Source organism: Plectrocnemia conspersa, unplaced genomic scaffold, assembly GCF_051122295.1.
Source record: "Plectrocnemia conspersa isolate PC_06_02 unplaced genomic scaffold, ASM5112229v1 ptg000011l, whole genome shotgun sequence".
NCBI classification, from domain to species: domain Eukaryota; kingdom Metazoa; phylum Arthropoda; class Insecta; order Trichoptera; family Polycentropodidae; genus Plectrocnemia; species Plectrocnemia conspersa.
In genome coordinates this window covers 8536275-8553017 of record NW_028277175.1, presented here as the reverse complement: position 1 = coordinate 8553017, position 16743 = coordinate 8536275, and the positions used below count along the sequence as shown (strand labels likewise).

General features: G+C 29.3%; 1 protein-coding gene across 4 annotated transcripts in view; it reads right to left on the bottom strand.

Moving 5' to 3' along the window:
• Nucleotides 1-16401, bottom strand: part of gsb (paired box protein gooseberry) — a 47672-nt gene extending 31271 nt beyond the window's left edge. Inside the window, exons 1-2 of one of the 4 annotated variants that reach the window (XM_088197742.1) lie at nt 15958-16394; nt 416-502 (exon numbers count right to left, since the gene is read on the bottom strand). In XM_088197742.1, the coding sequence (XP_088053868.1) occupies nt 416-502; nt 15958-16012 (142 nt within the window). In that variant the 5' untranslated portion in view covers nt 16013-16394. Of the gene's footprint in view, nt 1-415; nt 503-15957 lie in introns of all 4 variants that reach the window. The other 3 variants (XM_088197744.1, XM_088197745.1, XM_088197743.1) reach the window with 3 other exon arrangements.
• Between the last annotated feature and the right edge of the window lie 342 nt (nt 16402-16743).

Here is a 16743-nt window from a genome sequence, read left to right as displayed (position 1 = left end):
TATACTACAATATTTTAAAGCAATTTTAAATAATTGCTTATTTCAGAAAATATTTTCTTATAAATATATTGGATAGATGTAGTAATATATTTGAGAGCATGAGAGCATATTGAAATTTCAATATATCCGTGAAGATTCAATATCACTATATAAAATATGAACCGAACATTATCAATCAAAAACAGAATATAAATACAAAATACTTGTATATTTCCAATAAAAATAGTTTAAATGCAAAAATATTAAAAATGGAATATATTACATTAGAAAGATTCTTATTTTGATGTAGCAAGAATATTTTTTAAAGTAAAAATGCGTTACAATAATACCATATATTTTTTTTTTGTGTAAAATTAGCAATAGTTAAGAATTATTATTATTATTAGTATATAAATAATTATTGGATAATATTTACCGTCGACGTATGTATAGAAACTATCCGGTTGTACGGCCATAGTATCGCGTCCGATCTTGGCACCCTCACGTCCCCAGTACTTGAGTTCTGAACGGGTTTTGCAAAATAAAACTAAAATTAATACAACTACACACACATATCGTATTACGACAAACAATAAAATATTATTATAAACATTATACAACAAGCATATAAATGCAATTATGATCGAGAGCCAAACGCACAAGTAGGCACCTTGTAATTGGATCACTTGTCGCCTGGCAATAAAAAAACGAGAACGAGAACTCGACCGATAAAATATATACCTATATTCAAAAAGCAATCTGGAGTAAAAAATAATATTTGAATTAATAAAATATTGCTTTGTGTAAATATAAAAATGTTTATGCTGATTGCCTATTATGAAAAACCTTCGAACGATACGTTATCGGACAGCGTGCGATAATAAATAATTTAGAAAAAAAAGTTGAGCATGTGCAATTTTATTTGTTGTTGATAGGCAGTGATTCTAAAACTGCGGTGCGATCGAGCGGCATCGGGAGCCGACCAAATTTAACATCCTATTAATTTTTACGACGGTTATAAAACCCAGGGACACTAAATTTCGAATTTGGAACTCTTTGATGGATGACGTGCGGCTGCTCAATAAAATTACTTTGATCATTTCGCGTCGATTATTAAATGTTTAAGAACCTTAGAGGTTTCAGATTGTGAGTAAATCACTTTAAATTTAATTAAATATTGTTTAAAAATTTACATAAATACAGCGTAGATCTGTAATTAATCAGTATTTATCGAGAAGTTCTACATAATAAAAATTTAACTATATAGGTTTATGTATACTTAAATTTGCTTTAATTAAATATTAACTGTTAATAATTAATTTAAATAGGTTAATATCTATAAAATCTATATACCTTAATTAAAATCCATTTTCATATATTCTACCATTAATATTATTTATAGAAGGCAATGCAAAATTATGGAAGAATCAATTAAAATAAAGGTAAACTCATTAGACTTATACGAATCAGTGATTACGATAAATTTATTATATTTTATTTCTCTTTTCTCAGGTTTTATATATATTTTTTTAAATTTAGTATACTTGCGTATAATTTATAATTTTTTTTATGTTATTGTATAACTTAACCAATTGTAAACAATGGAAATGGTTATGAACCAGTATTATGCATTTAATGTATATGTATGTTATTATACCTATGTATATTTAAAAAAAAACTATTATAAAAAACCCGTGTGTTTAGCAAACTAGTTGAGAAGCTAGATGGCTTATGCAAGAGAAGCGTTTTCAAGCGCGTCATCCGGGCCACAACGGTCAAGAATAATGGAGGCGATCGCGACTCTTTAAGGCAATATAAAACTTGCTTCCGAAAGACGTCGAGCATTGATACTTTTTAACAACTTTATAATATGCTTCATTGCGTTAATGACTCTACGCTGAGAATACAATGAATTGTATTACAAAGTTACTAGCAAAAAAGGCACTGGGATACAAATTCAGAAACAACCGTTACTTCCTCTTGTAGAGATATCTGAGAAAAAAATGTTTTTTGCAACAACAGTGAGTACTTTGCTTCACTTGAATCCAGACAATGAAGCCATATTTGTGGACGCTATGAACTAGTTTATCGTACAGAAAGAGAATCATCAATATATTATTGAAGTGACACGCGCTCCGCATAACGAAGCCGAGCATCTTCATCGCCTTATCGGATTTTTTTCCGATGTACATAGAAAATATTCATCCTTGCTCGAACGGCAAGGATGAATATTTTCCTGAATTTTAATGAATATACCCTAGAATCTGTAGGTAAACATATGCCTCTAAAAAGTGAAACTTATAGAAGGTGTAGACTTTGTAGAGTAAAAAAGAAGGTGAAACAAACTAAATGCAGGTGTAGAGCTTGCGATGTACCACTATGTACATATTTCACCATTTTTTGATCTTTTTCGTAAATGATTTTATTTTTGAAATGATTTTATTTTTATTTTTACCTTAATAATATTGTTCTTTTACTTAAAATAAATTAAGTAAATAAATTAAATTCTTAAAAAAAAAGGTTTTCTTTTATGCGCACAATAAGTACTCTACCAAGTATCAGTGGGAAGTAGGGATTCCAATCCCGGGCCAAAATTTTGATCCCGGGATTTCGGTATTGCAATTAGTCGATCCCGGGATCCCGGGACCAGTCCCGGGATAATTTTCATGTTATTTTATCGATAAAAATAATTTAAAATGAATAATACAATATCCTTTTACATCTGTTTTTATAACGTACAATGTATAAAGTACGTATAATTTTAGTCTTGGACTTAAAATAGAAAATAATATAGTAAAAATAAAAAAGGGAAGATCTTATATATTTATTTGAGAAGAAAAAAATGAACTTTTGACAATGTATGCACATACCTATGTACATTCATAGACACAATTAATTGAAAACATTATTTTGAATAAAACTCACGAAGTAACATCAAAGCATCAAGTGTTTTATCATTTAGCCTTGATCTGATTTTGGTTCCTAAGCAGCCTGCTGCTGAAAAAGCACGTTCAGAATCACAGCCTCAAAGATTCACAGATGACACGTGCAACTCGCGCAAGTTTGTACACGAAATATAACGATGTTATCAATAATAATTCGATTGTGCTTGATAAATCAACCAATCCGAAAAATTCGGGATTATGTTTTATAATCCCGGGACTCATCGGGTATTGAAAATCGTTCGGGATCCCGGGATCCCGGGATCCCGGGATTGGAATCCCTAGTGGGAAGTATAGATCCCAGTAATTTTTTTATAAGTTCCAATCGCTTTTTTTTAATATTTTTTTTTCTATATTTCTTAATAAATAATAATGACTAAAAAATGCAAATTTTTTTTTAAAAAATGAAAAAAAAATAATTTGAGCACGAAAGGGATAATAAGTATATCATTGATGAAGAGCAGATGACCCAGATAGGATCCTTGTGGCACTCCAGAAGAAGTATAATACTCATAAAATTGCCATAGCTAACAATGTCGTGTATAGTTATACAATGTATGCAATATTTGTGTACATTGTAATTTTATATTTTACATTAAAGAACGGATCTTAAAAACTTTTAAAATAAATAATGGGTAAAATAATTGTGACTGTAAATAATTTTACTTTTAACTTCTTTTGCAAAATTTAATATAAAATATATTTTTCAATATAACATATTGTTTATTTTTATATTATATTATATTTTCATACTAATTCTAAATAATTTTAATTGTTGAAAATAGTATAGCACAATAAAATATTTTGTATTTTTTCTTTAAATATTAATTTATTTACCACAGTATAAAAATCACAATGATTTACATTATATAATATGATAATACAATAGCGAAAATTTATTGCAAATTTAGATTTAGAACGACCGGCATGATCAAAGACCACATATGATTGATGACCCGTTGGGGTGATGATGATGATGAATATTCATCATCCTTCACATACTGTGGTTTAAAAACGTGACGTTTATTGCAAAAAAGGCGCATATTCGCAATCCGGTTATTTTCGTCTAAAATTGCAACAAGAAACCAGTTTTTCGATCGCTCGGCGACAATCATCTGGTAATTAATATACGGATGATAATAATCTGCATCCCTTTTCGAGATGATTAAATTACCATAAGGTGCGGCAGTTTAGCACAAAGTATATTTATATATATATAGAAAAAATATAATATCTATACAAAATCATATTTTATCCGCCTTTTAGCGTAGACAAGGTGCGTTCACGTGATCCATTGATCCACTAATGATCTCAATTCACATAATTCTATAGCCGAGTTTAATGATTCTGGCAGATCAGTAGTAATGGTTATGCGTTAAAGTTATCATTATTATCGAGGTTTGAAATTATCGAAGGCCGATCCGGCGTCGGGGGATAAAATAATGACACGATATTCAAACGAATAAAAAAAGCTCATCTTGCATTCCATACGTTTGTATACAGTGAAACTCGGTTGTACTGATACTTTAATTTAAAAATGCTTTAAATTTATGTATGTCACTGTCAAGCTTTGGATGATTGATAGGCAAAATCCTTCGAAAGTAAACTTTGATTTTCGCAACACAAACATGAGTTTATTTTGTGTGTTTTAGTTGAACATTATGTGTATTAAATATTCATGAACGTATTAGGTTTATGCATAAAAAGCATATCTATATATCAAGTCATTAAAATATACAAATTTTCATATTCAATATATATTTTAATGGCAGAAAATTATATTGTTTTTCGTTAATATTTATTGCAATACAATATTTGTTTCTTATATTATATATCAAAGCAGTACTATAAATGTAAATATTACGTTTTAAATTAAAAAGTCATAATAGTAACTGTATTTCTAAAGTAAACTAGCATGTTAAATAAAATAATTTATTAATCATATAAAAATCTAATAAAAAATTGCAATTCATGTTTTATTTAAAACAATACTAAATATAGAAGTTATATTTAATAATAAATAAAGTTCAACTTATAATTATTTTAATAGATACAAAGATCGTATTTAATTGTGATTTAATTATGCTCTAGAATATTTTTTTAGCAATGTAATGCATTAAAATTTAATGTCACAAATATATGATAGCTCGTTTAAGATCTAGAATTATACATATTATTTAAATGAATTTTGCTAATATTAATAATATAATCTTCTTTAAAATTTACAGGTAAGTTTTAAAGTTTTGTAGTAGATTTTAAGAATATGAATATTTAATATAAAAAAAGATAAAAAATTATGTATATATATGTATTTAAATTTATAAGCTCATTTAGATTTTTAATTTTAGCTTATACATATATTTTTTATAACAATGTTTTGTAGTTATTATAAATTTAAGAAACATAAGCTTACAATTTTAATGCATTGTATATGAGTAAGATTTTCGGTGCCAAATAGTCTGGAACATCGAAGTATTGCCAGGTGCATCGTAAAAAATACCCCACAGAAAACCCTTAACCGAACCGGTTGATTAGTTAATTACTCAACGGCGATCGTAAACTAAGCCCGAACCTATAAAAGATTTATGTCTTTTTCGCTTAGGAATTTTCGCAATAGATCCTATTTTTTTCTTCACTTTTCAAACAAACACATATGGCGTTTTATTAAATTACAAAATTTAATTTAATTCATGCATAATAATTACATAATAGATGTATCGCTCTCAATTTTCTCACGGCTAACTAACGATCAGTAGCCAGTCCGAATCATCGCCTTTTATCCGAATCAATTACTACGTTCATTATCCGGATCGTTCGTTGCTCATTTGCTCGGTTAATACAGACGACGTTATTATAACGTTATTGCGTGAAAAAGTGTGTGAATCGATCGATGTATCATACATGTGTATTTCAATAAGTGATCCTTTTGTGTTTTATCCCTTTCGGATGCTGTGGCACAGGTGTGTCGGTCGATCTTCTCTTTCTGACCAGAGAACTCTCAGGTGGGCGTCTGTCGGCATTTAAGGCAATGAAAAGTCTCTCGTCTTTTCTTCACCCGAACTCTTCGTCAACTTTTACGCGCAGAGCGACTTGGCGTATAAAAGAGGCAACGATTATAATTGTACTATTAAAACTTTTAATTATCCAGGCAAATGCACTATTAATCCAAACTATAAATTTTAATTTCTTTTAAAATATGTATAATATATTTACAAATAATATTTTTTCATTTATTAATAAAATCTGTAATTTGTTTCCTCTTGAGAATCTCTCAATAATTTTCAGATTTATGTAAGATTTTTTCTAAGAGCTATTATATCGTTATATTCAGATCCAGTAAAGTTAAAACAAAAGTCAGTGCCGTCTTGTGACTATTAGTATAGTATCTGTTTCACTTGAGTGACAATATAAATGATATCCGCATCATTTAAACATTGAATTGCGATCAAATTACTAATCGACATTTTTAAAGACATTATCTTTTACATTAATCTGTATATTTTAGATATATAATCCATATTTTTTCACGTTAGAAAAAATCTTTCTCCGCGATCAATTTGAGTTTGACCAAGATTATGCTATTCAATGTCGTATTTTTTCCCAGAAATAGATCAAATCATATTTTTTCTCAGTAATAGTTTTCCGTTACATTTATGATTTAACACTTTGGTCTATGGGTTAAATTAAACTTGTAACATAATTCGGTAAAAAAATGCAACCTTAAGACCGTTGTTCGTTTACATTCATTTATTCAGATGAGAAAGAGGTTTATCTATTAACAATATTGCTTTCTGCGGCAACCCTTTAATTTAAAAAAATCCACATAATAATCTCTTTTCTATTAATTATACACCACACTGTTTGTTTCACATATCACAAATCATTAAAAAAAATATTTCAAGCACGAATAATCTGCTATTACATAAAATGTACATTGTATATGATTTATATGTGGCGCGTTTAAGAGTAGCCTGACTAAAAAATGTTGTTGCACTACTAAAATATGACGCCAAATTGTCAAATATTTTTTAATATTATTTTTTATTAAAGGGTAGTTTATTTTTGTTGTATGATAACACGATATTAAGAAAATTGCAAACATTGAATTGAAAAAATATTTTATTTTATGAGTTATATTTTGGACCAAATCTAAATGAAGAAGAAATTCAAAATTGTATTTGTAGTTAATAAATAATTTAATTATTATAATAATTTTAACCAAAAAAAGTAAAAAATATTTTTTATTCGATATTAAGACATTATTATAACTAGGCATAATGGTTTCTAAACTCTATTTGCGTTAACACAGTCAGTTTGAGATCTATAAATTTCATCATTATTCATAATTTAGAAAGAAATGACAAGTTTGGGTTTACGCTCCTACTATTAGCTCTAAAGCACACGATATGGATATACGTTCGATATATTCAGGGCTTTTTTAAACAAAAAGGTGCCATAACTCACTTATTGTCAAGCGTTTTACTAAAAAAAATATATTCAAATATCATTTATATTAAATTTAAAGCATATTGTGTCATAAAATAAAAAAATTAACAAAATCTATATGAAAAATTTATTTATTTCAAAATTTATTGATATGAGAGTATTGATCAAAGGGTATTCAAACCGAATTTCGGTCGATAGGAGGGCGAAAAAACAATTATCACTACTCAGAAGGCAAAAATTCATGTCAAAAGCAATAAAATCGTGTCGGCGCCGTCGCAGTGGGAACGCTCGGCAACGAATTTCAGTCAATAGGAGGATTTTTATCTTCTGAGAAGGAATAAATATTTTTTGCGCTCTCCTATTAGGCAAAATTTAAGCATCGATATTTTTAAGCATCTGGCACGGATCTACTATTTTATGCAATAGTATAAAAAAGTGCAGAGGTTCTAATACATTGAAAAATATTTGTACAAATTTAATTTTTAATAATAAAATGGCTTCATGAATTTTTTTAGAAATCAGCAAATTTTTAGAAAAATGAGAATCTTTGATTCGATATTTTTTTCGTACACTAATTACACACCATATTATTAGCTAAAATACTCAGGAGTAATAAAACATCATCTAACATAGATACATACTATATTTTTAATTAGCCATGTATAAAAGTATCCCATCAAAAAAATCAGAAAACACGAAATCTATTAGTTTCTTATGAATATTTTAATAGACTTATATATTTTAAGTACAAAAGTAAAATTAAAATTAGAAGGCAATGATTTTTTTTTTGTTTCAAGGATTGATTCTAATTGCAGTATATTAAATACAAGATAATTTAAGACAAAATAGTTAAGATCTCAAATTATCTGAATCATAAACCTAATTTCGCTTTAATAGTGCTACAATACTGCTAAGAAATTCGGATCAATCAAAACTTTGCGATTTGCGAAAGCGGTTTATTGCAAAGGCATTTAAAACATAATATTTTCAGAATCTAGTCGCTTCAAATGAGATGAATGATACTCAATTTTATGTCACCGTGATACTAAAGTGCTTCTAAAATAATTTTAATAAAAAAAATATTTACCATGATACATTTATCTTTATATTTGAGTATGATTATTAATAATACATAGATTAATTAAATTATCATTATGATACAATGAAGTTATTTATGGGACGTAGATAGAGAAATCTTTACTCTAAAGTTGGCCAATAACACATGAAAATCATCATATAGGTTATACGTAAAAGTCGATACGTTCAGTTTGATCGTTGGCTCTTTCACATCGATCGTGGCTCAGGTGGGCCGGCCGATCACATTATGCGGCTTAAGAGTCCCGGCGGCGCCTTTGATCTGCGGCCAGCGGCCATGCATCATCTATTATGTCTTGCCACTAATTCCCGTTTTCATCGCAATCGCGGACAAATCTCGCCGACACCCATTCCTCATCGAACGCATTCCACCAGGACAATGCCCGACACCGGCACCCCTGAGCCGACTTCCGAATGTCGTGAGAACATCGATAAACGCGACAACAGGTGACAACTATGACGTCATCAAGGATTTCAGATTGATAAACAACCTCAGAAGAATCGCTATCAAGCTTATAAGCATAAAAAAGTAAACCATAAGACGATTCCATTATTAATTCGCGGTTTAAAGCAACTTACATGCAAAGAGCACTTCGCGAATGTGTACTTGTAGTAATAAGACATTTCACAATTTATCCATCGCTTAACCGAGCGATCGTTCGCACGGACGCGAAAACCGGTATTAAAATATTAATTCTCAATACATCTCACCGGTTCGATCGATATTAATCGTTATCGTCATGAAAAGTATTAATTTAGCAAATATAATTGAGATAAACTCAAAAATTCCACATAGAGAGCGGAATAGACATCGACGCGCGACAAGAGCGAAACCCGTTAACTTTTTTCGCGCCGTGATTTTATGACTCAATTATAAATTATGTTATTATTATACTTATATAGGTTCTAAAATGTATTATTATGCAGAATTGATCGTTGTTATGTATGTATATGTACTCACTTTCATAGAGATTATTCACGGATATTATAAAATGTTGTAGAGTCATTAAGAATATTATTATAATAAAAAAGCGGTGGCGCTTATGCGTTATTGATTTCTTTTCGGAAAAATTCAAAAGAGACCGCCGCGGTTTCCCGCAGGCGAGGTCCGTACCTTTTTTGATAAATGATTGCGGTGCGAAAATGACTTTGTTATCACTCGACGTACCAAATCTCGAAACTGCCACTCGAGTTGATGGATCGAAAAAAATATATGCGTTTTTTATATGTCGACGAGATGTAGTGAAGAATGAGGTTTTTTATATGCTTACTATAGTACTCAGTTATAATGATAACAAATTTTATACTGAGGAGCATTTGATGGTATGACAAAAAATCATGATTCTGGAAAATGTACTACAGTCTTTATAGTTTATTTTTAACGTCGCTGTAAAGAGCTGTTTGGAACTATTTCAAACAAACATCAATCTTCATGATCTTATTTATAATTAAATATTTTTTTAAAAAGCTCTGCTTGGGATTAGTTATATTATAATAATCTATCATTGAATATGTAAAAATATAAATGATGTTTTTGAATGATATCTGACTGCGACATAAAATTGTGCAACGATTCTTGTGCGTAATTTATTATCATGGCAAAGGCAATGTGCATTAAGAATAAAAACAGTTTGAAACAAAAATATAGGTTACTAGGAATCAATGTGATTCTTAAATATATATATTTTTCTTTAAATCTTTGCCTATATCACATACATATGTGCGAAATTATTCAACAACCAACCACGTTCCATTGCATAGTTTTGGTGAATGAAAAATAATTTCATTGACTTTTAAAATAATAGATTTATACGTATATTTTAATTTAAATATAATATCAAGATTAGGAGTAAAATAATTAAGAAATATTATAGTATAGATTTGTTTATCTAAAAATATTTTTAATTTAAAAAAAAATTGTTTATCTTAAGTTAAAACAAGACTATAAGATTATAAAATTCAAAATAAAAATTGCTTAACATTTATATACAAATCATGGTTATGTAATAAAAGTAATATTGAAAATAAAATGAGTTTGTAAATTATCAAAAAAATAATAATAATAAAATAAACCTGCTGTTCACAAATGGGACTACTACATAATGACATACCGAAAGATCTATTAATAACCTCGCCACGGTTTCGGTTGCTGTAAGTGTCACGGAAAACAAATTCGCCCCCATTGTGACGGGGGCAAATGATGGAGCTCTGAGGGTATACGTAAGTCCTGATGGTAAGCAATTAGCCGAAACGCCGTATGTGTTCGTTCGCCCCATACGGCGCTCCCTTATAAATCGGAGCTGCCAACTAATTGAACTCGCGAAACGAACCCATCCCGGAGCGCCCCCGGGGCAAATCGGGGTTGTTAAATTCAAATTTGATTGTGTGCTTTAGGGCCTATATAAGTCTATTTTCGACCCGACCCGACATGATCTCATTCCGCGAATTAATTAGTAAGAGTGAAACGCACCCATATTCGAGTAACTTAATAATTTATGAAACAAACCGCTACATAATATAAACTTATGGATTGTATGCATATAGAAAATGACGCAAAAAGGCTGTATACATTATACATGTTGCTCGGAGCGGTGAATGAGTCAGTCGTTTTTTGTACGTTAAAATATTTCGAAAAAAATAACATGTATATTGTATAAACAACGCGTTTTATATTATATATTATAATATCAAAAGTCGGTTATAAAAAATATTTTTAAATTGCTTTTGCATAAAAATAATTATTGCAGTCTTAATATTTTTAATCCTATTGTGTTTTTATCATAGTGTATGAAATTCTTTACAGCAAAAAATATATACATATATCTAATTTAAATTCTTTGTTCCGTTCTTAAGCCACATTCTTTCACCCTCTTGGGGAAACGTGAACGATGGGTTAAAATACGTTATTGTTATATTCGGGTATATAGAATATAGTTCTGAATAGTAATATTTAAAAATAGTAAGTAATTTTATGCGAGAAAAATATTTTTATATAATAAAAATAAAACTAACCTAATTAATTAACGTCTAATATTTTAACATATATATTATAAAGCTAAAGTTTTATTGTTTAATTGGTTAAATTGAGAAAATATAATTTGTTTACAATACAATATTTAAATAAAATGATTAATTAAAATCACAAAATTATACAAATTGTATAGTTATACATTATTAAGTACTTTATTTATAATTATGATTTGTATTTATAGATACAATGTTGGTAAAAAAAACTGATGAAAATAGTGATTAAGCTAATATTTATATAATGTTAAAATTCCGTTACATTGATTATTCCACGTAAGTATAATTTTGCATAATAACATATTTTATTATTTTACTTTTTTGATCGAAATTTAATTAGTAATATATTCGCTAATCCCTAAATAAATCTCGGTTTTGTATATAAAAAAATACTTTTAAATGTTTATTTAAATTTTGATGGTTCAGAACATAATTTCCTTCTAATGATGCATATAATTTTATTCTACCTTTCAGTCACTTTATTTTTTTTCCCTACACTATAAGCATTCAATGTATAGAATTTGATTGAAAATATTCCGATAGATTCCAATTTCAGATTGTCTGCATTTTGTTGCATCGATCGAAATAAATAGTAGTCAGAAGGAGCAAGGTCTGGAGAATATGAAGGATGAGAAAAAACCTTCCAGCCAAGCTCCTTGATTTTATTTAAGCAATTTCAATGGGGACGCGCATTGTCGTATTATAGAACCATTGCGAATTATAAACTGAAGAAAATAGTTTTGTAGTTAATAGTAATATAAAGTTTAAATTCCGTTCCATTTACTATGCCACGTAAATATAATATTACATATTAAAATATTTTATTATTTTACCTTTTTGACATATAATAATTAGTAAATAATCAGTAATCCCGAAATGAATGTCAGTTTTTAATAATAAAAAAATACTTTTATATGTTTATTTAAATTTTAATTATTAAAAATTTAATTTCCTTCTAAAGACACGTCTAACCTTATTTTACCTTTCGTTTACTTTTTTTCTACAATATTAGCAAGAATTTAATTAAAAAATATTTAAATAGCCTTTTCACATCGTCTGCATTTTTTCCGTCCATTGCATCAATCGAAATAAATAGTAATCGGAAGGAGCAAGGTCTGGAGAATAAGGTGGATGAGATAAATCTTCCAGCCGAATTCTTTGATTTTATCGAGTCAATTTTGCCACATGGGGACACGTAAGAAAAAATGAATGATGGGTTATTGTCATATTATTATACCGTTAAAATAATTTAAAAAATATGAATTTGGCAATTAAGTAAAAACTTCATAAAACATAATTTATTTATTTTAACATTAGCCCAATGCGTTCTACTAGACTTCTACGTTCTACTAGGCCCAATGCCATATATCAAACTGAAAACACACTGAATAATAATAGCATATATTTTATTGATTATCAATTATTATTACGGATTACAATCAATAAATAATATCTAAATCTTTCGTTGTAACATTACAAGCGTTAGCCAGGGAGTAAATGCAATCAACAACTACTAAGTAAGTAGTAAGACACAGTATCACAAAAAAAGTATAATATTATAGATGTCACTATGAATATCTTAGCTGGATTTTAATATAATTATTCCACACAATATTTATCTGTGATATTGGGAAAATCTAGAAAAACCTAATTTGTGATGATTGATTGAAATTATAAATTGTTAAGTTTCACTAATTGTAATCTTCCGGACTCAATAGATATTGAAAACACACGGGTCTTTCAAGTATTATCTACAAAAAAAATTTGGGAGCTTTTGTATATGTTATTTATTTACTTTGTATAATTAATTTTAGTTTTAATTAAACATAAAAATATCAACAAAGTCGAAATTAGTATATATTATAAGATTTTGAAAAATTTGAATTATTGGAAGTTATGTTTTTATATTTGTTTAAAATGCATATTACATTATAATTTTACCACAAAATAGCAATAACTTTATATATGTAATTGCACACTGATTTTAAAATGGTTGTTTTTTAAAATTATACTTTTTATTTTTAAAAAATCATTAAAATAAATATATTTTTGCCACGGCTATTTTTTTTGCATATTATAATTATTTATTGTGATGATTAATGAAATTTATAGTTAATTTATATTGTAATAATGATTACTATCTCTTTGTAGAGCTTTTAAAAGAGTATCTTTTTAAGCAACACGATAGATCAAGTTTGATTGAATCCCATCTCGACTTAAATACTTTTGCATGATAAAAACGCTATATGGGATAAAAGTATCATCCTTTGCTGTAACCAATACTTTAACAGATAATTAAATACATTATTAGCTAAAATGCAAAGCTATATTGTGTCAGATATAAATAGCTAGTGATTAATGTAATTAAATCTATCTTAACACGTCATAAGCATACTTTGAGATTATAAGATTAACATTGTTTTGTCGCGTTCGGTTCGAACGACTTTTTTATTGTAAAGATTATTCATGATGTGGATCTGACACATTTTCTCCTAAATTAATCCCACGTTCTTTATTTTTGTATGCGACACTATGTAGTATTGTAATATATAATCGATTTGCTTAACTTTTTCGACGTCGACAAGTCGCGAACCCACCCCGTATCATTTTTATTATCCCTTGTCCAACAACAAATCCCTTCTTACAACCTCAATCATCTTCGAGGATATTTCATCCGAGGTGCCACATCAAGGTGCCGAACGTCGCGAGCTTTGACTTAAGCCCCGAGGATTATGTCTATAATGAGAATTAAGAAGAAGAAGACGAAGAAAAAAACGACACTCGTAAAGACTCGTTCAAAAGTCTTTGATCCCAGCCGATTGCGTTTCGAGAAATTATTTATTACGCTCGAGCATGATCGAAAAATTGCGTGTGACTCACTGCAACGTCTTTATTTTTTAAAATGGATATTCAAATAGTTTTGCAAATTATACGACAACAAAAAAAACTTGCAATACCTGTCCGTTCTCGAGGATGCCACAAAAACGAACCGTTTAATAAAGGGACCGCAATAGGCAAATGCACGACAAGAAAAAATGGTCATAAATTTATTTTTTATATATATGGTAGTAGTATACCTGTGTCGGCTTTTTGGTCTTTTTTGTGTGGCGGATGCGTCAAAAGAGTGACATCTGTTGTTGGGGGTGTTTGACCATAATGAAAATGGAATGGTTCGTAATGTGTGTATTTATATGTCCCGCAGATGATTTATAAACGGGTGCTTAATTCATAAGTCACTTTGTACGAACACTTGTTAGATTTTTTAACCCATTAGGGAACGCTAGGTATAATAATTAAATATAAATGGAATTGCCATCCGTATCTATATAAGACATTTATTATTTTTTTATTAGTAATTTAATTAGATAAAAGCTCTAACGAAAAATGCATATGAATATTTATTTTTACATATGTTTTAAAATGTTTTAGTATTCCAGAATGGTACACTCAGATTATTTAATACAAATATAATAAAAAATCTATCCCATTTATATATTGAATAACTTTAAAATACCGATTTTATATTTTATGATTTGGTCTATCAAAACTAAAAATATTATATATAAGATCAGATGCCAAAAAAATGTAATTGTATTCAACTACGTGTCGCGAATAGTAAAATAATCTATCTAATCTAAATCTATAATAAAATAGATATAGTAGTAGATAATATGCATTGTACAGAAAATTCAGTTCTATGAATTCAGTTCCTTTATGAACAACATGAAGTAATTTCTATACCTTTTTTAAAATTTACAGCTACAAAGAACATGTTTATATATTTTTTCTAATTTTTCTACATTTAAAATCCATAATTATAATCTAGAGCCAAAAACTATGCTTATTAAATATTTTTTGATGATAAAAAATATAAAATAACTAAAATACAAGATAGTAAAGAAACGTTTGATACAGTATTTTTTTGACAAAAGTCTTGTTCTTTTTTTTAATGGAATATTTTATTTGGATACTGTTCAAAGATTTGATTGATTTTATTTTGATAAACATTTAGATACTACATATATTGATTTGTTTTAATATTATGTCAATAATTTTAACCATTTTTTTGAAATATACTATTCTTTTGTTATCGTGTAATAAATTAACATTTGTTTATACATAGCGGCAATTTTTTTTTTTATGTAATCTGTTTAAATAGGAACCTTTCCATTAAGTTTTATTGCCGCTAACAATGAAAATCTTACTAAGAACTGTATTATTTGGCGTTCTAGAAATGTGGAGAAAACATCCCGAGAGTGACGTTTATATTATGGGCAATTAGAGAAACGTTTTTGTGGCTCGCTAAACAATCACTGGTAGCTGTAAATTTTGTCTGTTATTTATGATCGTCGGCACTTTCAACATAGACAAAAAAAAAGGGAATACGTCAGGTACAGATATTTCCGAGATTTTGGTGGATGATTTACGATTCGATATTTATATTATAAAATTGTATTTAATATGAGCTCACCTTGAAAAGGATATCCTGTGTAGTACGGGGTCATATTCAGCGCTGATACTGCCATCAGATTAAATTGTTGATAAAGATGAAGTGTCACTTATTGTTTTTTATTTGGATGTATGTCACAAGCACTGATGTTTTTTATTTATAAGAAACATTCACGATTTGTTTTTTGGTTGCGTTGCGATGCGTTGCTAGGCACTCGAAATGTTACGTCTTGCGCAGCATCCGAGCTGCAGACCGCTTGAGTGCTCACACGTCACTGCTTCGACACACCAACACCACAACAGCCCAAGAAGCGGTCACCTCTTCCCACCACTCCACCGACAGTCCGTCCCTTTCCCATTCAAAAAGAAAAGCACGGCAAGAACTGCTTCTCCCACTCCGAGAAGCAGCAGCACGCTCGACTTCTTGGACTGAACGACCGTCTCTTTCTAACCGTCCAACTGCAATAAGGCAAAGCAGGAGGCTAGATATCCAAGCAGTTTTTTCCCCCAACTCAGTTGACGCCCACGGTTAATTGAACATCATTCTTGACTTTTAGTTGGCCACTATTGGCCAGCGGATCATTGGGGGGACGGTCGAATCGGAGGTCTTGCCCACATCACGTGTCCAACGGTAATAATGCACGGGGAGGTGAAAAATCTAATCGCTCACCCAAATTTATACGGCGTGCGCTAAATTGTGGCGTTTCTAATGTATCCGCGATATTTTCATACTTTTGTATAATCGATTCAGATCGAAATTATACACGGCGGATGATGTATTGGAACGAATGAGAGTGGCCGGCAAATC